General features: G+C 43.9%; 3 protein-coding genes across 4 annotated transcripts; all 3 read right to left on the reverse strand.

Annotated features, from left to right (window-relative positions):
* Window positions 1-822: 822 nt before the first annotated feature.
* LOC123398468 lies at window positions 823-1,782 on the reverse strand. Its single transcript, XM_045092936.1, has one exon. The coding sequence runs from the start codon at window positions 1,350-1,352 to the stop codon at window positions 1,005-1,007; it is 348 nt and encodes a 115-aa protein (XP_044948871.1). The 5' UTR covers window positions 1,353-1,782; the 3' UTR covers window positions 823-1,004.
* A 503-nt stretch (window positions 1,783-2,285) lies between these two features.
* On the reverse strand, window positions 2,286-4,863 carry LOC123399433. The gene is made up of 2 exons (XM_045093841.1): window positions 4,421-4,863; window positions 2,286-2,625 (listed from the first exon to the last, which is right to left on the reverse strand). Exons 1-2 carry the CDS (start codon window positions 4,598-4,600, stop codon window positions 2,452-2,454), a joined length of 354 nt encoding a protein of 117 aa, XP_044949776.1. The 5' UTR covers window positions 4,601-4,863; the 3' UTR covers window positions 2,286-2,451.
* A 390-nt stretch (window positions 4,864-5,253) lies between these two features.
* LOC123399435 (AT-hook motif nuclear-localized protein 10-like) lies at window positions 5,254-12,394 on the reverse strand. Of its 2 annotated transcripts, XM_045093843.1 has the most exons (7): window positions 12,326-12,394; window positions 11,378-11,484; window positions 7,758-8,313; window positions 7,220-7,272; window positions 6,981-7,112; window positions 6,651-6,812; window positions 5,254-5,803 (listed from the first exon to the last, which is right to left on the reverse strand). In XM_045093843.1, the coding sequence occupies exons 3-7, from the start codon at window positions 8,299-8,301 to the stop codon at window positions 5,516-5,518; spliced, it is 1,179 nt and encodes a 392-aa protein (XP_044949778.1). In that variant the 5' UTR covers window positions 8,302-8,313; window positions 11,378-11,484; window positions 12,326-12,394; the 3' UTR covers window positions 5,254-5,515. The 2 variants fall into 2 exon arrangements, with proteins under 2 accessions (XP_044949778.1, XP_044949777.1); XM_045093842.1 differs by lacking the exons at window positions 11,378-11,484; window positions 12,326-12,394 and having other exon boundaries at window positions 7,758-9,064.
* Between the last annotated feature and the right edge of the window lie 10,509 nt (window positions 12,395-22,903).

Below are 22,903 nucleotides of genomic sequence, written 5' to 3' on the forward strand. Positions count from 1 at the left end.
CTCTTTCTTTGATATCCCCCTCCTTGATATCTCTCTCCTTCGAGTGCTTGTACCATTTGATTTCTTCCTCTCGAAGAATTTTATTCAATTGATTTTGCAAGCTCATCGTGAGCTGTTAAGACTCGAGCAAGCTCACGCTTCTTATCAAGCAAATCTAAAGCATCAATAACAAAAGTCCTTTTTGACACCCATGAGGAGCCCACTAGAGGATCCTTTTGAAGATTGCCAAAGACAAATAAAAGTATATCTACCACTAATATCAGCTAATCAAGGATAAAAAAATTCTGGTTTCTTGGTTTCTTGAATACAAATAAACTCTAGAGCATGCTCAGAAATGTTTTCTTAAGAACCTTCTCTTTCCAGGTGCTCCTAAACCCTAGCATTCTAGAAAGTACCAGTCACAAAAAATTATACTTATTTGTAGCATATTTAACATCTGGCTTGACACTGAAACCACCAAACAAGTATGCTTGAGTTTGGGTTTAAATAAAGAAGATAAAAGGATTAGTTCATCTCTATGTTCTTCATCGTTGTCAGGTTGTTTTGACTCTACATCATTATCTTTCATACTATTCTTTTTTTCTCACACTCGCAAAAAATAAACCGCAACTAGTTTTTTCTAAACCATTGATCATAGAAATAGTGCTATTCGAGTCTATTCTGTAAGGAGGTAATGAGTTGGTATATTTTCTAACTTTCAATTTTTTTATTGACAGGTTTTGAGACAGCTTACTGTTCGTGCCATATCATAATCTGCGCCAAACATTCGTTATGTCTATCATTTTTTTCTCCTGTATACCACTATTCCAAACGAACTCAAAAAACTTGAAACTTGGCCATGTACACCGAGACTTATTTATTTCTGTGTGCCTGATTTTACAAACTATACAGACAAAACTGTCCTACAACTAATCCAACTATACGACAATCAAATCCTGAAAAAAAACCAACCAATGGCTACCTCACAACGAACAGGGCGATCACAAGAACGCCGAAAGAATGAATCACTGGACGGAGGACACGGCGGCGCGCGCGAGCCTGCAGGCGCCGATGGCCGGCCCGGCGGCTCTCCACGGCGCGCCCTCCTCCGCCTTCCACAGCCCGTCGTCGAAGTTGCGCGCGTAGCCCTCGGAGTCGTACCCGCACCCGGCCGCCACCCTCCTGCCGCGCCAGCTCCTAGTCCTCCCCCGCGCCCGCACCAGCATGCCCCTCGCCGGCGCCCACCGCCCGCGCCGCGCGGCGCACAGCCGCGCCAGCCCGCGCATCAGCGCCGCCCACGCCCCCCCTCCGCCGCCGCGGCGCCCGCTCCCGGCGGCGGGGCTCGACAGCCTCTCGTACGACGTGGCGCCCATCACAAGCTCACAACCGACCGACCGACAGGAAGCCTTCCTCTCCGCGGCTCGTGCGACGGATGACAGTACGCGGTGGCGGCAACGCTGTAGGTAGGTTGGACTCGCGGTCGCGGGCGGTTTTATAGGCGTGGCGCCAATGGTGACGGAGGAGGAGGACGGACGCGCGTTTCCGTCGGGGGGGTGTCGTTCGAGAGCGTTTCCATGGCGCGTTCGGCCGAGCTGGGCCGCGGGGCCCGGAGGACGACGACCGTTTCTCCGCTCCCCTGCCCAGCTGCCAAATGGGCCAGCCGTTGATGGCGCTCCAAGGCTAAACAGTAAACAAACGGCTGTTCCCCAAGCTGGATTTTTTTGGTACTACTATCTCAAGACGCGTGTGCGTTTGTAACTTTGTATAAATAAACAAAGTGGCATAAAGTGCTGTGGAACACAGGCTGTTGGTCACATTCGGTGGACTAAACCGAGCAATGTGCTGCACTACGCTTTGTTTGCAAGCAAATTTCCAGGAGTAGCCCAGAAGATTTGCCAGTTTCCGTAGCTGTTAAGAACGGGGAGCTTATAGTTAATTCATTATTAAGATGATACTACTATATAAGTTGGCAGGAATATCAGGAGGCTGTCATGGCCGCTGACAGTTTCTTAGCGCCCAATTAGCTGGAACACCGACACAACCTGATATGCCAATGCTGGCCTAGAAGATTTTTTTTTTCTGAGGGATGGCATAGAAGAAAGCAAGGAGAAATATTGGAGAATTAATACTGGAACATTCGTACCGCCAGCACTGAGCTGGTCTAGTGGTTAACGACTTGCTAGCATAGCATATCTGGGCCTGGTATGGTGGTACCAGACAAGACAATGACAACTGACAGGCGAGCTTCTTCCATCAGCTCAGTCACATTTGCAGCAGTTGCACTTGCACACCATCCATAAGGCACATAACGAAAATCTTTGGCTAGCTATGCATTTTATTACCCCCATTTCAGAATTCCCTGTACAGAAAGAATTCAATTTGAATCGGAATCAAGCCCAACGTTGCTGATTTGGTACACAGATCTACCCCTAGTTCAGTACACGGCTGTCTCCACGGCGCCTCGTTCGTCCGTCACTTCTTCGCCTTGGAGAAACGAAGGCACCTGTACTTCTCGCCGCTCACGGTGATCTCGAGGGCTCCGTCCTGGTTGTCTTGGTTGGAGGCGGTTCCCATGAGGACGCTTTTTTCCTTCTCCAGGTTCTCCTTCTCCATCTTCAGCCTCGCCTCTTGCCGAGCGATCTCAGCCTGTCAAAGATGAGTAGTCTGTCAATCAAGCAATGATGAGAAGACGCTGCTGGTGTTATCGTTTCATTTGGGAAGGAATGGATACGTTTACAGTTATCGATCAGGAACTCTTCACTTTTCGTCTGTCGAAAATTCTGTTTAAAGATTATAAGAAGGTCCTGTTTATGTCTGGTTCTAACACAGTTCAAATAAATGTCTGAGAGAACAAATGTGCACTTAACTCATCTTGCTCCTAATATGACAAAATATAATCACCGTGACAGGGCTCACTACCCTAATATCAAGCCAAAAATCATTCAAAATGAACTAGACAGCATAAATAATAAAGCACAACAGTTTCTCTATTAGAAACCTTGTTGCAGTCAGAAAGATAACTATTAATGAATTCGCATTCTCCCTGGACATTTTTTGTGCAATGTTGGACATCCGTAATTTTTTTTAAGATGCACAAGATACTCTAAAATCGTGTATACTGACCACATAAGCCATGGCTTTTTAATCAATTAACCGGATAGTGCTCAGAATATGACAAGACACCACCACATCTTTCTGACACCACAACAGCCCAACATATGCTTGCATTCTACAAATACTATTCAGTATTTCTATGAGTTGCTGGCCAGATCGGAATCCATAGACACAAGCACAACATGCTGATACATGACAACATTAGCAACACCAGTGAAAAACATGTAGGAAAACAAGGGTGCATTCAACTTTAGTAGTCAATTTCCCACAAAGAGGAAAAAACTTCAGCAGTGAATCAACAGGAGAGGCATATATCGTTGGCTGGTGGCCTAGTGCTAGTCGTGCAAGAAAGCAGATAAGAGCACTTCGGTCAGAAGGAATCCCAAATATGAACTGAGCCACAGGCTTCAAGAAATTTACTGTTCTCTCACAACAACATAGTTGTGAGAATACTAATAATAAATTAAAGCGCGGTTCAACTCCTATATTAAGGTAATGCATAGGCTTACAATTTGACATTTGCACCACAGCACTAAGGATCTATCATCTTAGCAATATAAAACATGACTTTTTTTGGGAACAAGATAAAATCCCCCTTTGCATTTCTTAGAACTAAAAACTATGACACGAGCAGGAGTAGTCCCACTCACATCACTAATGTATATTATGGAAATCATAGCACCAATTTTCATCCATATGCAACAACCTGGCTAGCTCATATCTAATCAGTGAATATTGTAACCAGTGCGGCTGAACCTCTGACCTCATGTGCAAGAATCTGGCTAGATCATATCTAATCACTGAATACTGTAACCAGTAGACATCACCCCTTCCATTACTTAGAATGGAGAACTATGATAGGAGCAGTAGTAGTCCCACTCACATCACTGCTGTATTATCACCAACAATCTTCATGCCTGTACAAGAAGCTGACTAGTTTATATCCAGTCACTGACTACCATAACCAGTGCGCCTACACCTCAGGCCTTAAAGATGTTCACAATAACATTAGATGGGTAATTTGCTCCCCAAGCGATTACCGACTAAACAACACCTAACATAACAAACACCTTGTACCAAATCCAACCACGTCACTCAAACTTCAGAATTCCTTCTGGAGATCGACCCACTATATACGATATCACTGATAAATCTGAAATGCACCAGCATTCAGCAACACGATATCTGAACTACTCCCAACTTCCCAAGGCATCGTGCCGTCGACACCACCACCAATTGATTCAGCACCAGCCACCAGGGAATATGCACGGAGATGAATCGGAACGGCGGGAAAGGAGACGGAGAGTAGGGGGGGCTGGATTTCTACCTCGCGGCGGGAGAGCTCGGCCTTCCATGCGGCCTCCCTCTCGGCGACCTCGCGCTCGCGCTCCTGGATGTAGCTCTGCATCTCCCGCTCCTTCATGATGCGGTCCTGGATGTCCGCGTCCAGCGCCTCCTGCAGCTCCTTCACGAACCTGTCCACCACCGCCTTGATCCGCACAGACATCTCGCCCCCCTCCTCCGAAGTCCTAATCTACACCGCGCGGGTTCCGCTCTCCTCCTCCTCTCGCCGCCCTCTACTGGCGCCGCCCTCCGGCGATAACCATGGGCGGCCGGCGGGCTGGCTGCCTGGCGGGCTAGGGTTCCGGCGTGGCGAGGTTGGTGGGCGCCGCAAGTCTCGTGCGCCGATGGTGTCTTCTCTTGGCCGTCTTCTAATTTGGGCTGTAGCGCCTGCGCTGTGTGGAAGAGAAGAAGCGGGACCCAGCAGCAGCGAGCCGACCCAGCATCCGGACGCCTCCTTTGATCTCTGATCCGCCTTCTCCTCCAGAAGACGTATTCCATGCCACCTCACCAGAAGAGTGAAGACGTACTCACAAGTAACTACCACCAGCAGAAAGTTTAGTAGTAGCTAGCAGCAAAGCAAAAAAATTGCAAAAAAAAAAAAAAAAAAATTCCAAAGAGAAAAAATATAATCATCACAGCAGAAAAAAGATTAGCAATACCACAAAAAAGTTTGCAGAAAAAAAAAAAGATAACCATCGTCGTCGCAGCAGCTGAAAGATTAGCAATACCACAGGAAAACTTGCAAAACAAAAAACCTAAGAGAAGATGGACAACGATCAGCATCACTGACATGCACACAGCAGGGAACACCAAACGTCAAAAGGTTCATAAATTTATCATAACCACCGGTTAAACTCGACGACAAGACACGACAATAATCCGACTCCCGGTTCACGACATCCGGACTAACAACAATCCACGACGACAACATTAAACAGTTCAACGCCTAAATAAACAGTCTGGACCAGGAAATTACGCTAAGACAACGGTGACATCTAGTTCAGGTTTTGTTTTTCTTCTCCTTGAGAGTTCTACGTCAAGCTGGTCACTGACGATGGCATGCAGCAGGCAGGGAGCCTCACTTCCAGGGCATGCTGGACAGGCCGCTGTTGCTGGGGGTGGCCGCCGCCGGGACGCCCTGGTTCATCGGGCTCCCGGAGGACTCGCTCAGCGTGCCCCTGGACGGTGGGCTGTTCTGGGCCATCCCGACGCTGATAGGGGCAGGCGCGAGCGGCACGGAGATCGGCGCGGGCACGAAGCTCGGCGTCATCTTCGGTGGCGCGGATGCGGGTTCATGTGCAGCAGCAGCTTGGTGCTTCGGCGCCTTCTTCTTCTCGGCGACGGTGTTGAAGGTTCCCACCACAACCTGTGGGTACAAGGATAGTACTACTGGTTAGTCATTTCTCTAGTGTGTAATGAACTAATGACTTGCTAATAGAGTACTGATCTAGCAAGTGGAAAAGTAAGTGTACATAGCAGTCTGGCTAGTGAGAAATAAAATCATGAAGCTACAACAGTGTCCAAAGAATTACAGTCAGAGAGGCATTTCCTTTTCGAAAACATCATGAAACCAAAATCTAGGAGACAGAAGATTGTGCTACTATTATCAGTATGAAGCAGAGAAGAAACTGAAGAATGCTGCTAATATACTGAAAAGTATTTTTACTTTGGGTTAGAAAAGGATGGCAATTGTGAGGCACAAAGTTCCACATGTATCAAACGATTGCTGCAGTAAAATAATCTGAAGAATGCTATTGCACTGAAATAAAAATACGCAAATAATTTTACTAGCTAATAGAGAACTAATCTAATAGGTGGATGCTAATGATGTGGAAAGTCTAGGGAAGTAACTGTAAATAGCAGTCTGGCTAGTGAGGAATAAAATCATGAGGCAGCATTCAAGTTCCAGCAGTATGCACCGAATATCGGTCAGAGAGGCATGTCCTTTTCGTAAACATCATAAACCAAAACCCAGGAGACAGACAATGTTCTTCGTATGAATCAGTAAAGAAACTGAAGAATGCTAGTACACCGAAACCATAAACAATTTGAAGAATGCCAATACGCGGGAACGAAAATATGCAAAGAATTTTACTTCTGGCTGTATTAGCAAAATGTAATGTACAAAGTTACATAAGTAATGCTAGATGTATGAAACTATGACTGCATATATATGATGTACTGAGATTTGAGGTTGGTGTGAAAGAAGAGACCTGTATAGGTGTGCAGGCAATCAGAAGTCCAGCAATTCCGCCACCCAAGACGCGGCCATCAGGACTTGCGAGTGAAACACTCAGCCCACCGGTTCGGCTCCGATGGCCTCCAGTGTCTTGCACGGTGAACGATCCGGACAGTGACAGTATCTCAAATCGGCCCTGTGGCAGAAAGCAGGAAGAACCATCACTTACAAACCTGCGGTATGATTTCAACATAACTACTATTTTCAGTTTTTGACCAGTCTTCCTTTTTTTCGAACTCTTGTATGTTGGCAAATTCCATTTCATCGAAGTGAAGATGTATTATCTCGAATTAGAAGTGCATACCTCATATGTGACCGTCCCACCTGAAGTGGCAGATTGCCGAAGGGTCACGTTTGAAATGGCACCATTTGCTGAAAGAACAACAACGGCACGAACTCCGTTCTGCGCAAATGACAATATCTTTGCAGCTACATCCTGCAATGCAGCACTCAAGTTAATTTTCCAGGAGAATTGCGTGATCTTTATAATAATATAAGAGACGCTGCTCAAATGTAAATATGGGATTGAGGAGGAATCTTTACCTCTCCAGCTTGAACAGCAATTACATGTGGAGTAAAACCAGCTCCTGCAGACCCTGCAAAAATACAATTTCACCAGGAACATGATCAAACACCTGTTATAGATCTCAAAAGAAGCACGGCGACACATTTTAAACTTCAGTCAAACAGACATGTAAGGCTTCAGTTTAAAAGTTAAATTTCAGCTGGATGATGAAAATGTCAGGCAATAGTGATCCTTAACTATGCATTATTTCAAAAATCACTGCAATTATTCAATTAAGCAGGCCTGTACGACATTTACAGTAAATAGGCTACAGTTTGAAAGGCCAGAAGGGTACAGCAGTAATTTCCACCTGCAGTCTGCACGCAGTACAACGCCCCAGATCTAGTCAAAGCTAATCAGTATGCCCACAGGGAGGCTAGGCAGTAAATTTCGAATTTCTAAACATATAGTTTCAATTAAATAAAGAGCAGGTAAATATTTCCTCTAATTGCTTCATAATAAAAGTAATTAAACCGTAATAACAGGAAAAATGGAGAAGGTTAGAGAGAGATTTACCAATGAAAGCAAGCGCAGACATGACCTTGTCCTGCTTCTTCACCTTGTTGGTGGAGCCCTTTGGGCGACCCCGCTTCTTCATCCCGACCGGCGGCACCGCCAGCACGCCGCCGGCCGCCGGTTTGGCGGCAGGCTGCGAAAAATCACCGGGCGCCACCGCCGTCGGCTCCCCGGGCACCGGCACAGGCACCAATGCCAGCGACGTGGAGCCGTCGTCGCCGAACTTCATTGCGCGGCCGCGCTTCTTGGCGGCCTCCTCCTCCATGTTGAGCTCGAACGGCGGCCCGCCATTGCCCCGACCAGCAGCCGCGTCGGGGCCGACGGGCATGTCGAGCCCAGCGCCTCCCACTGGCTGGTAGGCCTCCGCCGGCGGCGGAGCTGAGCCCGGCTTAAGGAAGTAGGCGTTGCCGTCCTCGCCGTAGGTCATGCGCATGCTCGGCACGGGGCCGGAGGACTGCGGTGTGGGCGGGCTGTTGGGCAGCCCGAACGGCTCCCTCCCGGCCATCCCCCCCTGCTGCTCCGGCGACGCCCTCACCTCCATCATTCCTCAAAAAGACTGCTACCCAGAACAAGCAAGCTCAGCGGCTATAAGAAAACCATAAACCCCACGCCGCACAGAGCTCGAAATCTTTGCCGACGAACAGAGCTCTCGGTGTCTCGGGACGAGTGGGACGAGGCCGCAAATGACGGGAAAAATGAGGGAAAATGAAAAGAAAGCCGGGACGAAATGGAAAAATAATGCGGAGTGGTTGGTAATCCAAGCCCCGGCGGGAGGATTCGGGAAACCAGAGCGCAGAAATCACAGATCCCCCGCCGGAGCGAGGACGCGGCAAAATCACCAAGAAATCACCGCGAATCGGGATAATACCGGGAAAATACGGACAAAAAAAGACAAAGAAAGATAAATCAGGAAACAAGAAAGCAGGGAACGACGAAGCCGAGCTCCCGGCGTCGGCTGCGCACTCGCACTGCGCGCGGGGAAGACGGAGCTCGGGGGGCGCTCTCTCAAACGGGAGGAGAGGGGGAGAGGGAGGGGGAGAAATTTGGGGATTTCGCTTATCTCCTACGTAATTTGTTTGCCCTCCTCACGAGCGCTCCTCCCAATTTCGTTTCTTTTTTCTTCTTCTTCTTCTTGGTCTTCTTTTGCTTTTCTTTCTAAACTCCCCCGCCCTCACGTAATCTTTTGGGAAAAGAAAAAGGGATTAAATTTGATGTGTGGGGGATTAAAAACGGGCAGGTAAGTGAGGCGCGTCAGGGCGGCATTGGTAAGGGTCTACATTATTTGACTCCAGGGCTGGGCACTTATTATATTTACTTTGTGACCTCCTCTGCTTTTGGCTTTATCCACCCTCTGTGTCTGTGTGTGCATTTTTTTTCTTCTCTTTTGCTGTTGTCTGTTTTTTCACTGTGCACATGGACCTAACCCAAAGCCGTTCCCCTCCCTACCACCACATGCCAACTGGCTAGCAAAGCAAAAAAAATAAAAATAAAAATAGCTATGGCATGCATTGCTTTGACCAGACCGCCTTGTGTTTCAAAAAACTTGACCAAGTTCATATGTTAGCACCACATGAACACGTTTTTTAAAGATTTCAATTAATTTAATTGTTTTAATGAGATTTGACCAGAAGCAATTGTCTTAAAAACATATCCAAACATAATTGGATTTTTTACACGTTTTGACAGGATTAACATGTTTCAAAGGAATTTTACTATATGTTGTTGATTCTCAAAATATGTACGACTTGACTATATTCTTATATCCTGAAAAGGATTTGATCATATTCGAACGTTTTCAAAAGAATTTGACCATATCTATACTTTTGAAAGGTTTTGACAAAATTATATTGTTTTCAATGGATCTTTTTCCCACATGCAGACATTTTAAAACAATTTGGCCAGATCGAGAAGAAGGATTTGACAAGATCCTTGTTCTAAAATGGGATTGACTAGATCCATGTGTTTTGTAAACACTTTGGCCACATCGTATGATTTTTTTAAGTATGATAATATCCATAACATGTCAAAGCGACTACACTAGATCCATATGTTTAAAAAAAATATTTGACCAATTTACGCAAAAAAAAAAATAACACCTATCACATATACATCAATTATTTAGATCATGTCAGGTGTCAATCTATATTGTCATCTATGTGCAATATTCTTGACAATACTTTTAAAAATAGTAAGAATAAATTATTATGATTTAGCACCACACTCAAGGTAAACACCATTGTGTAAATATGATAACTATGCAAAAGAGTTGAACTATATACCCTTGATGATTGATACATAAATGAACAGTAAAACATTTACGACAAGGAAACAACACAAACATATATGCCAGTCATGGCTCATTCGAATCTAATCAAATTAATCACTAAACAAATGGCCATCTCATCACTAAACTACCTAGGCGTGAAGAGCTACATGATTGGGAAGAAGATGGAACAAGGACACACCAAGATGTGACAATGTTGTGATGACGAAACGGTAAGTCCGCGGGATGGTTGTATCTCGAATGATTGGGTCTAGTGGGAAGAATTGGGGCTTGGAAAAAACAGGTGATAATGGACTAAGCTAGTAATCATACGAGATAACAAGTTAAGACAATGCACGGTGACCAACATAATTGAATATGAATCAAATGACTATTCTATTACATACATCCAAAACTGAGCTGGAGAGTTGCTTGTCCTTGTAAATTAGATACAACCAATCATTTGCTAGAATTTATATTTCGGTTATCAAAGCCATAAATTAGCTAGCATGCATTTCTTTGAACAGACTAACATGTATTTCACAAAAAATACCACACTAATATGTTAACAAATGGATTTCACCATGTTTGTAAGTATATGGAAAGAATCCATACATTCAATATGCTTCCAACGGATTTCCCCATGATTATTTTAGTGGAATTTGACTTGATCCAAATATACTTGAAAATATCTCGCTAGAATCAAATGTTTTCAATGGGTTTTGACAAGATTAACATGCTTTCAAAGAAATTTCGCTATATTCAAATGTTTACCAAAAGATTATGATTTGTCATATTTAAAAAAAGTTTTTTACTAGATCCATATATTTTCAAAAGAAGTTTACCAGATATATTATCTAAAATCATTATATTTTGCTAGTTTATCATGTTAAAAACTTGTGGTTTAAAAAGGGACCAGATATAGATGAAGGATTTGAGAAGATTCTTGTCCTCAAAATGATTTGACCAGATTTATGTATTTCGTAAACAATTCGACGATGTAGCATGTTCTAGAAAGAGTATGGACACATGCAAACATTTCAATACAGCTAAAATGGATCCATATGTTTTCAATTATTTGATTCATTCATATGAAAATTCACATTTATCACATATATTTAGTTCGCCGTGTAAATCTAATAATTAAGAGAATTGTTAACTATATTTTTATGGTTAGTTGTTATATAGTGATCACCAATCATAATAATACAACTAGAAAACAATATAAGTGTAAACATCACTCATGGTTCAACCGGATCTAAAGAATGTAGTCGCCAAAAAAGTGGGTGCACCAATCAATGAACTACATGGAAATAAACAGTGGCATGGTTGGGAACAAGATGGAGAAAGGGCATACCAAGTGGTGACAAGGTTGCAATGGTGAGGAGATAGTTTGATAGGGTGGTTGTGTCCAGAATGGAAGTGTGGAGCAAACGCACCGACAGTGATGTATTAATACAAGATCTGAAATGCATGATAATGGAGAGAACGATTAATTATTTGAGGAAACGAGTTAGTACATCAAACGATGATCAAGATTGTTATATATGAATCAAACATGTATTTGATTCCTTTTCCTTGATTTTCCATGTTTGTATGTATGTGGAAGGAAGTCAATAAATCAATATGTTTCCAAAGAAATTTGACTAGTTTAACTATTTTAATGGGATTTGACTAGATACAATCGTCCTAAAAAGTTTGTGACCAGAATTAGGTTGTTATTGGAAAAATGATATTATGTTTTAGCAAGATTATTTAACAAAGGATTTGACCAAATTCACACGCCTCTAAAAACATTGAGACGGTATACATTGATTTGGAAAAGTTTTGAATAAATTACCATGTTCCAAAGTTTTTTCATATGCAACTGTTTTAAAAGGATTTGGCTAGATCTAGATGTGGATTAGATTGGATTTGTTTTCCTCATACAATTTTGACAAGATCCATGTGTTTTGAAAAAAAATGACTACATCATATGGCTTTTAAAAAGTATGACAAAATCCTAAACATTTCAAAATGGATTGACCAAATTCAGGTCTATGAACATATATTGAATTCATCTTGTAAACATTATAATTATTAGATTCTTAAGTACACTTTTTATGTTTTTAAGCGATATGTAAATCAACAATGAGAATAAACATGACGAGCATGAACATAATTCATAGTTCATTAAGTTCTGAACAAAGCAATCACCAAACTAGTGGTGGCACCAATTCACAAACTAAATGGACATGAGCGGTGTCATGGTTAGGAAGAAGATGGAGCAAGGACCTACAATATTTTTCTAAAAAATATGACCTACCGAGATGTGACAAGGTTGCGATGGTGAGGAGTAAGGTCGACTATATGGTTGTGTCTCGAATTGCAGTGTGGAGCAGGAAGAACCGGGGGTGTTGTATTTATAGGAGAACTGCCACATGGTTGCGGAGGAAACAATTAATTGTATGAAGAAATTATTTAATAAAATATCATTAAATCGCAATCAAATGAGTATTGTATTCCATCCATACAAAAACTAGCCAAAGAGTTGCTAGTCTTGGTCAACCGGATACAACCAACCGTGTTCAATGGTACCTGTGTCAGTTTCAACTTGTTGCTTCAATTTCTTCTAAACTTCGACATAGTTTGATACCTATCGTTTCCGCAAAAGGCGGTCATGAATGTAATGTCTAGTATATTGCATAGAAGGGGTTTCATCAACAATTATGATATTCTTATGTTAGGCATGAAACGCCTTTTGCAATTATTGTTCTTCATACGTTACGTTGTCGCATTAATGTGCTTCTTAGTTTTCTTCACCCTTTTCACATATCTTCTAGACTCATAAGAGTGACAAGGAGAAAGTGGGGACAACCTCCGCCATGATGTATATATATATTGTTTAGGGTATTTTTTGATGTCGTGCAAGTGCACAAGGTTTAGTTGTAGCCTTTTCAAAGTAAGAGTATCGATCCCACATGGAACGCATGCACGAATCAATCTTTTGTCTCTTGAAGGGTTTAAATAGCTATGCGAGTAGGTTCTAAAAAAATACAAAGCAGTGTTGATATGTTGGAATCGGTGTAATGAACTTATAGGTAAACTAGTAAAATAAAATTTAATAACAGGCAACATAAAGTAGGGTGTCGAAACCAATAGGATTAAGGCGTTATAAGGGAGTCTAGATTTCCTCTAGTGTGCATCTATAGTGGTGCGTAAACATAATGATATATCGTATTCCTAAATCACTATGCATATTCTATTTGTGGACGGAGACGATACAAATACGTGCATACACATGACATCTCCATATCACATATGCCACCACCGCTATTTCCCACTCCAGTTAACAAACGGTGATTATGGGGAGAAGGTCCCCGCCACTACAAAAACACTTCAATGATGATACATGTTTGTCATAGTAGGGCTCGAGTTGTGTCACCGATGTACATCCGTAACGAATTTACGATAGAATCAAGATAGTCCCGCATGTGTTGTTGTGGAAGTGTGATGACCCACAAGTATAGGGATCAATGGTAGTCCTTTCGATAAGTAAGAGTGTCGAACCCAACGAGGAGGAGAAGGAAATGACAAGCAGTTTTTAGCAAGGAATTCCCTACAAGTGCTGTAAGCAACAGTGATAGATACTTTGTAGCAAGATAATTCATAACAAGTGACGAGTAACAATACTAGCAAAGGTGCAGCAAGGTAGATGATGACCCACAAGTATAGGGGATCAATCATAGTCCTTTCGATAAGTAAGAGTGTCGAACCCAACGAGGAGCAGAAGGCTCTGATAAACGGATTTCAGCAAGGTACTAACTGCAAGCACTGAAAGTAGCGGTAACAAGTGATTGTGTAGCGAGGTGAAACGTAGCAAGCAAAAAGTAACAAGTAACAAGTAGTAGCAACGGTGCAGCAAGTGGCCCAATACCTTTTGTAGCAAGGGACAAGCCTGAACAAAGTCTTATAGGAGGGAAAACGCTCCCGGACACACGGGAATTTCTGTCATGCTAGTTTCATCATGTTCATATGATTCGCGTTCGTTACTTTGATAGTTTGATATGTGGGTGGACCGGCGCTTGGGTACTGCCCTTACTTGTACAAGCATCCCACTTATGATTAACCTCTCTCGCAAGCATCCGCAACTACAAAAGAAGAATTAAGACAACGTCTAACCATAGCATTAAACTAGTGGATCCAAATCAGCCCCTTACGAAGCAACACATAGACTGGGGTTTAAGCTTCTGTCACTCCAGCAACCCATCATCTACTTACTACTCCCCAATGCCTTCCTCTAGGCCCAAGTATGGTGAAGTGTTATGTAGTCGACGTTCACATAACACCACTAGAGGAAAAACAACATACAACATATCAAAATACCGAACGAATATCAAATTCACATGACTATCATCAGCATGACTTATCCCATGTCCTCGGAACAAAAGTAACTACTCACAAAGCATAATCATAATCATGATCAGAGGTGTAATGAATAGCATTAAGGATCTGAACATAAACTCTTCCACCAAGTAATCCAACTAGCATCAACTACAAAGAGTAATCAACACTACTAGTAACCTTACAAGTACCAATCGGAGTCGTGAGACGGAGATTGGTTACAACAGATGAACTAGGGATTGGAGAGGAGATGGTGCTAATGAAGATGTTGATGAAGATGCCTCCCCTCCAACGAGAGGAGTGTTGGTGATGACGATGGCGATGATTTCCCCTCCGGGAGGGAAGTTTCCCCTGCAAGATCGTCCTGCCGGAGCTCTAGATTGGATCTGCTCAAGTTCCGCCTCGTGGCGGCGGCGAAACCACGAAAAAGCTCCCGAATGATTTTTTCTGGACCAAAACCCTTCATATAGCAAAAGAGGGGGGCTAGTGGGCCGTCATGGAGCCCACAAGCCCCCACTCCGCCGCCATGGGGGTGGCGGTGGCAGGGCTTGTGGCGCCTGTTGGAATTATGCCCTAGAGGCAATAATAAATATGGTTATTAGTATAATTCCTGTATCAAGATAATAGTTTATTATCCATGCTATAATTGTATTGAATGAAGACTCATTTACATGTGTGGATACATAGACAAAACACCGTCCCTAGCATGCCTCTAGTTGGCTAGTCAGTTGATCAATGATAGTCAGTATCTTCTGATTATGAACAAGGTGTTGTTGCTTGATAACTGGATCACGTCATTGGGAGAATCACGTGATGGACTAGACCCAAACTAATAGACGTAGCATGTTGATCGTGTCATTTTGTTGCTACTTTTTTCTGCGTGTCAAGTATTTATTCCTATGACCATGAGATCATATAACTCACTGACACCGGAGGAATGCTTTGTGTGTATCAAACGTCGCAACGTAACTGGGTGACTATAAAGATGCTCTACAGGTATCTCCGAAGGTGTTAGTTGAGTTAGTATGGATCAAGACTGAGATTTGTCACTCCGTGTGACGGAGAGGTATCTCGGGGCCCACTCGGTAATACAACATCACACACAAGCCTTGCAAGCAATGTAACTTAGTGTAAGTTGCGGGATCTTGTATTACGGAACGAGTAAAGAGACTTGCCGGTAAACGAGATTGAAATAGGTATGCGGATACTGACGATCGAATCTCGGGCAAGTAACATACCGAAGGACAAAGGGAATGACATACGGGATTATACGAATCCTTGGCACTGAGGTTCAAACGATAAGATCTTCGTAGAATATGTAGGATCCAATATGGGCATCCAGGTCCCGCTATTGGATATTGACCGAGGAGTCTCTCGGGTCATGTCTACATAGTTCTCGAACCCGCAGGGTCTGCACACTTAAGGTTCGACGTTGTTTTATGCGTATTTGAGTTATATGATTGGTTACCGAATGTTGTTCGGAGTCCCGGATGAGATCACGGACGTCACGAGGGTTTCCGGAATGGTCCGGAAACGAAGATTGATATATAGGATGACCTCATTTGATTACCGGAAGATTTTTGGAGTTACCGGGAATGACGAATGGGTTCTGGGAGTTCACCGGGGGGGGGGCAACCCACCCCGGGGAAGCCCATAGGCCATAAGGGTGGCGCATCAGCCCTTAGTGGGCTGGTGGGACAGCCCAAAAGGGCCCTATGCGCCAAGGATAAGAAATCAAAGGAAAAAGGTAAAAAAAGGAGGAGGTGGGAAGGGAGGGGGACTCCCTCCCACCAAACCTAGTCCAACTCGGTTTGGGGGGGGAGAGTCCTCCCCCTTGGCTCGGCCGACCCCTTGAGGGTCTTTGGACCCCAAGGCAAGGCCCCCTCCCTCCCACCTATATATACGGAGGTTTTAGGGCTGATTTGAGACGACTTTTCCACGGCAGCCCGACCACATACCTCCACGGTTTTTCCTCTAGATCGCGTTTCTGCGGAGCTCAGACGGAGCCCTGCTGAGACAAGGTCATCACCAACCTCCAGAGCGCCGTCACGCTGCCGGAGAACTCTTCTACCTCTCCGTCTCTCTTGCTGGATCAAGAAGGCCGAGATCATCGTCGAGCTGTACATGTGCTGAACGCGGAGGTGCCGTCCGTTCGGTACTACATCGTGGGACTGATCGCGGGATTGTTCGCGGGGCGGATAGAGGGACGTGAGGACGTTCCACTACATCAACCGCGTTCTCTAACGCTTCTGCTGTACGATCTACAAGGGTACATAGATCACTCATCCCCTCTCGTAGATGGACATCACCATGATAGGTCTTCGTGCGCGTAGGAAAATTTTTGTTTCCCATGCGACGTTCCCCAACAGTGGCATCATGAGCTAGGTTCATGCATAGATGTCTTCTCGAGTAGAACACAAAAGTTTTTGTGGGCGGTGATGTGCGTTTTGCTGCCCTCCTTAGTCTTTTCTTGATTCCGCGGTATTGTTGGATTGAAGCGGCTTGGACCGACATTACTCGTACGCTTACGAGAGACTGGTTTCATCGTTACGAGTAACCCCCTTTGCTCAAAGATGACTGGCAAGTGACGGTTTCTCCAACTTTAGTTGAATCGGATTTGACCGAGGAGGTCCTTGGATGAGGTTAAATAGCAACTCATATATCTCCGTTGTGGTGTTTGCGTAAGTAAGATGCGATCCTACTAGATACCCTTGGTCACCACGTAAAACATGCAACAACAAAATTAGAGGACGTCTAACTTGTTTTTGCAGGGTATGATTGTGATGTGATATGGCCAACGATGTAATGTGATATATTGGATGTATGAGATGATCATGTTGTAATAGAAATATCGACTTGCACGTCGATGGTACGGCAACCGGCAGGAGCCATAGGGTTGTCTTTATACTAACGTTTGTGCTTGCAGATGCGTTTACTATTTTGCTAGGATGTAGCTTTAGTAGTAATAGCATAAGTAGCACGACAACCCCGATGGCAACACGTTGATGGATGATCATGGTGTGGCGCCGGTGACAAGAAGATCGTGCCGGTGCTTTGGTGATGGAGATCAAGAAGCACGTGATGATGGCCATATCATGTCACTTATGAATTGCATGTGATGTTAATCCTTTTATGCACCTTATTTTGCTTAGAACGACGGTAGCATTATGAGGTGATCTCTCACTAAAATTTCAAGACGAAATTGTGTTCTCCCCGACTATGCACCGTTGCTACAGTTCGTCGTTTCGAGACACCACGTGATGATCGGGTGTGATAGACTCAACGTTCACATACAACGGGTGCAAAACAGTTGCGCACGCGGAACACTCGGGTTAAGCTTGACGAGCCTAGCATGTGCAGACATGGCCTCGGAACACATGAGACCGAAAGGTCGATCATGAATCATATAGTTGATATGATTAGCATAGGGATGCTTACCACTGAAACTATACTCAACTCACGTGATGATCGGACTTGGGATAGTGTAAGTGGATCATGAACCACTCAAATGACTAGAGAGATGTACTTTTTAAGTGGGAGTTTAGCATATAATTTGATTAAGTTGAACTCTAATTATGTTGAACATAGTCTAAGTCCACTTTGAATATATTTGTGTTGTAGATCATGGCTCACGCGACAGTCATCCTGAATTTTAATACGTTCCTAGAGAAAGCTAAGTTGAAAGATGATGGAAGCAACTTTGTAGACTGGGCTCGTAATCTTAAGCTAATCTTACAAGCTGGGAAGAAGGATTATGTCCTTAATGCTGCGCTAGGAGATGAACCACCCGCTACGGCTGATCAGGATGTTAAGAACGCTTGGTTAGCACGTAAGGAGGACTACTCAATAGTTCAATGTGCAGTCTTGTATGGCTTAGAACCGGGACTTCAACGTCGCTTTGAGCGTCATGGAGCATTTGAGATGTTCCAGGAGTTGGAGTTTATCTTTCAGAAGAACGCCCGGATCGAGAGGTATGAGACCTCCGATAAATTCTATGCTTGCAAGATGGAGGAAAACTCGTCTGTCAGTGAACATGTGCTCAAAATGTCTGGGTACTCAAACCATCTAGCTGAGCTGGGGATTGAACTCCCGCAAGAAACTATCACTGACAGAATCCTTCAATCACTGCCGCCAAGCTATAAAGGCTTTGTGTTGAACTACAACATGCAAGGGATGAACAAGTCTCCCGGCGAGTTGTTTGCGATGGTGAAAGTCGCAGAGTCTGAACTCCGTAAAGAGTATCAAGTGTTGATGGTGAGCAAGACCACTAGTTTCAAGAGAAACGACAAAGGCAAGAAGGGCAATTCGAAGAAGAGCGGAAAGCCTGTTGCCAATCCGCCGAAGAAACCCAAGGCTGGACCTAAGCCTGAAACGGAGTGCTTCTATTGCAAGGGTATGGGTCACTGGAAGCGCAATTGCCCCAAGTATCTGGCAGATAAGAAGGCGGGCAAAGAAAAATCAGGTATATTTGATATACATGTTATTGATGTGTACTTAACCGGCTCTCGTAGTAGTGCCTGGGTATTCGATACCGGTTCTGTTGCTCACATTTGCAACTCGAAACAGGAACTGCGGAATAGACGAAGGCTGGCGAAAGACGAAGTGACGATGCGCGTAGGAATTGGTTCCAAGGTTGATGCAATCGCCGTCGGCACTGTGTCACTTCAGCTACCATAGGGATAAGTGATGAACTTAAATCATTGTTATTTAGTGCCTGCGTTGAGCATGAACATTATATCTGGATCTTGTTTATTGCGAGACGGTTACTCTTTTAAGTCTGAGAATAATGGTTGTTCTATTTCTATGAGTAACATCTTTTATGGTCATGCACCGAATGTGAGAGGATTTTTCATATTGAATCTTGATAGCGATACGCATATACATAACATTGAGACCAAAAGAGTTAGAGTAAACAATGATAGCGCCATATTTTTGTGGCATGCCGTTTGGGTCATATTGGTGTAAAGCGCATGAAGAAACTCCATGCTGATGGACTTTTGGAGTCACTTGACTTTGATTCACTTGACACGTGCGAACCATGCCTCATGGGCAAGATGACTAAGACTCCGTTCTCCGGAACAATGGAGCGTGCAAGTGACTTGTTGGAAATCATACATACCGATGTGTGTGGTCCAATGAGCATAGAGGCACGCGGCGGATATCGTTATTTTCTCACCTTCACTGACGATTTAAGTAGATATGGTTATGTCTACTTGATGAAGCACAAGTCTGAAACATTTGAAAAGTTCAAGCAATTTCAGAGTGAAGTGGAAAATCATCGTAACAAGAAGATCAAGTTCCTACGGTCTGATCGTGGGGGTGAATATCTGAGTTTCGAGTTTGGTGCTCACTTAAGACAATGTGGAATTGTTTCGCAGTTAACACCGCCTGGAACACCACAGCGTAATGGTGTGTCCGAACGTCGTAATCGTACTTTATTAGAGATGGTGCGATCTATGATGTCTCTTACTGATTTGCCGTTATCATTCTGGGGTTATGCATTAGAAACAGCTGCATTCACTTTAAATAGGGCACCATCAAAATCCGTTGAGACGACACCATACGAACTGTGGTATGGCAAAAGGCCAAAGTTGTCGTTTCTTAAAGTTTGGGGATGTGATGCTTATGTCAAAAAGCTTCAACCTGAAAAGCTGGAACCCAAAGCGGAAAAGTGCATCTTCATAGGTTACCCAAAAGAGACAGTTGGGTACACCTTCTATCTCAAATCCGAGGGCAAAGTGTTTGTTGCTAAAAACGGAGCTTTTCTCGAGAAGGAGTTTCTCTCGAGAGAATTGAGTGGGAGGAAGATAGAACTTGACGAGGTTGTCGAACCTCTCATCCCTCTGGATGGTGGCGCAGGGCAAGGGGAAACCTCTGTCGTTGCGACACCGGTTGAGGAGGAAGTTAATGATGATGATCATGAAACTCCAGTTCAAGTTTCTTTTGAACCACACAGGTCGACGAGATCACGCGCTGCTCCAGAGTGGTACGGTAATCCCGTCTTATCAATCATGTTGTTAGACAACAATGAACCTGCAAATTATGAAGAAGCAATGGTGGGCCCAGATTCCAACAAATGGCTAGAAGCCATGAAATCCGAGATAGGATCCATGTATGAGAACAAAGTGTGGACTTTGGAGATACTACCTGAGGGCCGCAAGGCTATTCAGAACAAATGGATCTTTAAGAAGAAGACGGACGCTGACGGTAATGTGACCGTTTATAAAGCTCGACTTGTGGCAAAGGGTTTTTCACAAGTTCCAGGAGTTGACTACGATGAGACTTTCTCACCCGTAGCGATGCTTAAGTCCGTCAGAATCATGTTAGCAATAGCTGCATTTTTCGATTATGAAATCTGGCAGATGGATGTCAAAACGGCGTTCCTTAACGGTTTCCTTAAGGAAGAGTTGTATATGATGCAACCCGAAGGTTTTGCCGATCCTAAAAATGCTGACAAGGTGTGCAAGCTCCAGCGATCCATTTATGGACTGGTGCAAGCATCTCGGAGTTGGAACAAACGCTTTGATGAGGTGATCAAAGCATTTGGGTTTATACAAGTGGTTGGAGAATCTTGTATTTACAAGAAAGTGAGTGGGAGCTCTGTGGCGTTTCTAATATTATATGTGGATGACATATTACTGATTGGAAACAACGTAGAGCTTTTGGAGAGCATAAAAGGTTACTTGAATAAAAGTTTCTCTATGAAGGACCTAGGAGAAGCTGCTTACATTCTAGGCATTAAGATCTATAGGGATAGATCAAAACGCCTGATAGGACTTTCACAAAGCACATACCTTGATAAAGTTTTGAAGAGGTTCAAAATGGAACAGTCCAAGAAAGGGTTCTTGCCAGTTTTACAAGGTACGAGATTGAGTAAGACTCAGTGCCCAGCAACTGATGAAGATAGAGAGCATATGCGCTTCGTCCCCTATGCTTCAGCCATAGGTTCTATCATGTATGCGATGCTGTGCACTAGACCGGATGTTAGCCTGGCCATAAGTATGGCAGGTAGGTTCCAGAGTAATCTAGGAGTGGATCACTGGACAGCGGTCAAGAATATCCTGAAGTACCTGAAAAGGACTAAGGAGATGTTTCTCGTGTATGGAGGTGACGAAGAGCTCGCCGTAAAAGGTTACGTCGATGCAAGCTTTGACACAGATCCGGACGACTCTAAGTCGCAAACCGGATACGTATTTATTCTTAATGGGGGTGCAGTAAGCTGGTGCAGTTCCAAGCAAAGCGTCGTAGCAGATTCTACATGTGAAGCAGAGTACATGGCTGCCTCAGAGGCGGCTATGGAGGGTGTCTGGATGAAGCAGTTCATGACGGATCTTGGAGTGGTGCCAAGCGCACTGAATCCAATAACCTTGTTCTGTGACAACACTGGTGCCATTGCCTTAGCAAAGGAACCACGGTTTCACAAGAAGACCAGACACATCAAACGACGCTTCAACCTCATCCGCGACTACGTCGAGGAAGAGGACGTAAATATATGCAAAGTGCACACGGATCTGAATGTAGCAGATCCGCTGACTAAACCTCTTCCATGGCCAAAACATGATCGACACCAGAACTATATGGGTGTTAGATTTATTACAATGTAATTCACATGGTGATGTGAGGGCTAGATTATTGACTCTAGTGCAAGTGGGAGACTGTTGGAATTATGCCCTAGAGGCAATAATAAATATGGTTATTGTTATAATTCCTGTATCAAGATAATAGTTTATTATCCATGCTATAATTGTATTGAATGAAGACTCATTTACATGTGTGGATACATAGACAAAACACTGTCCCTAGCATGCCTCTAGTTGGCTAGTCAGTTGATCAATGATAGTCAGTGTCTTCTGATTATGAACAAGGTGTTGTTGCTTGATAACTGGATCACGTCATTGGGAGAATCACGTGATGGACTAGACCCAAACTAATAGACGTAGCATGTTGATCGTGACATTTTGTTGCTACTGTTTTCTGCGTGTCAAGTATTTATTCCTATGACCATGAGATCATATAACTCACTGACACCGGAGGAATGCTTTGTGTGTATCAAACGTCGCAACGTAACTGGGTGACTATAAAGATGCTCTACAGGTATCTCCGAAGGTGTTAGTTGAGTTAGTATGGATCAAGACTGGGATTTGTCACTCCGTGTGACGGAGAGGTATCTCGGGGCCCACTCGGTAATACAACATCACACACAAGCCTTGCAAGCAATGTAACTTAGTGTAAGTTGCGGGATCTTGTATTACGGAACGAGTAAAGAGACTTGCCGGTAAACGAGATTGAAATAGGTATGCGGATACTGACGATCGAATCTCGGGCAAGTAACATACCGAAGGACAAAGGGAATGACATACGGGATTATACGAATCCTTGGCACTGAGGTTCAAACGATAAGATCTTCGTAGAATATGTAGGATCCAATATGGGCATCCAGGTCCCGCTATTGGATATTGACTGAGGAGTCTCTCGGGTCATGTCTACATAGTTCTCGAAC

This window comes from Hordeum vulgare, chromosome 5H (assembly GCF_904849725.1).
Source record: "Hordeum vulgare subsp. vulgare chromosome 5H, MorexV3_pseudomolecules_assembly, whole genome shotgun sequence".
Classification (NCBI taxonomy): domain Eukaryota; kingdom Viridiplantae; phylum Streptophyta; class Magnoliopsida; order Poales; family Poaceae; genus Hordeum; species Hordeum vulgare.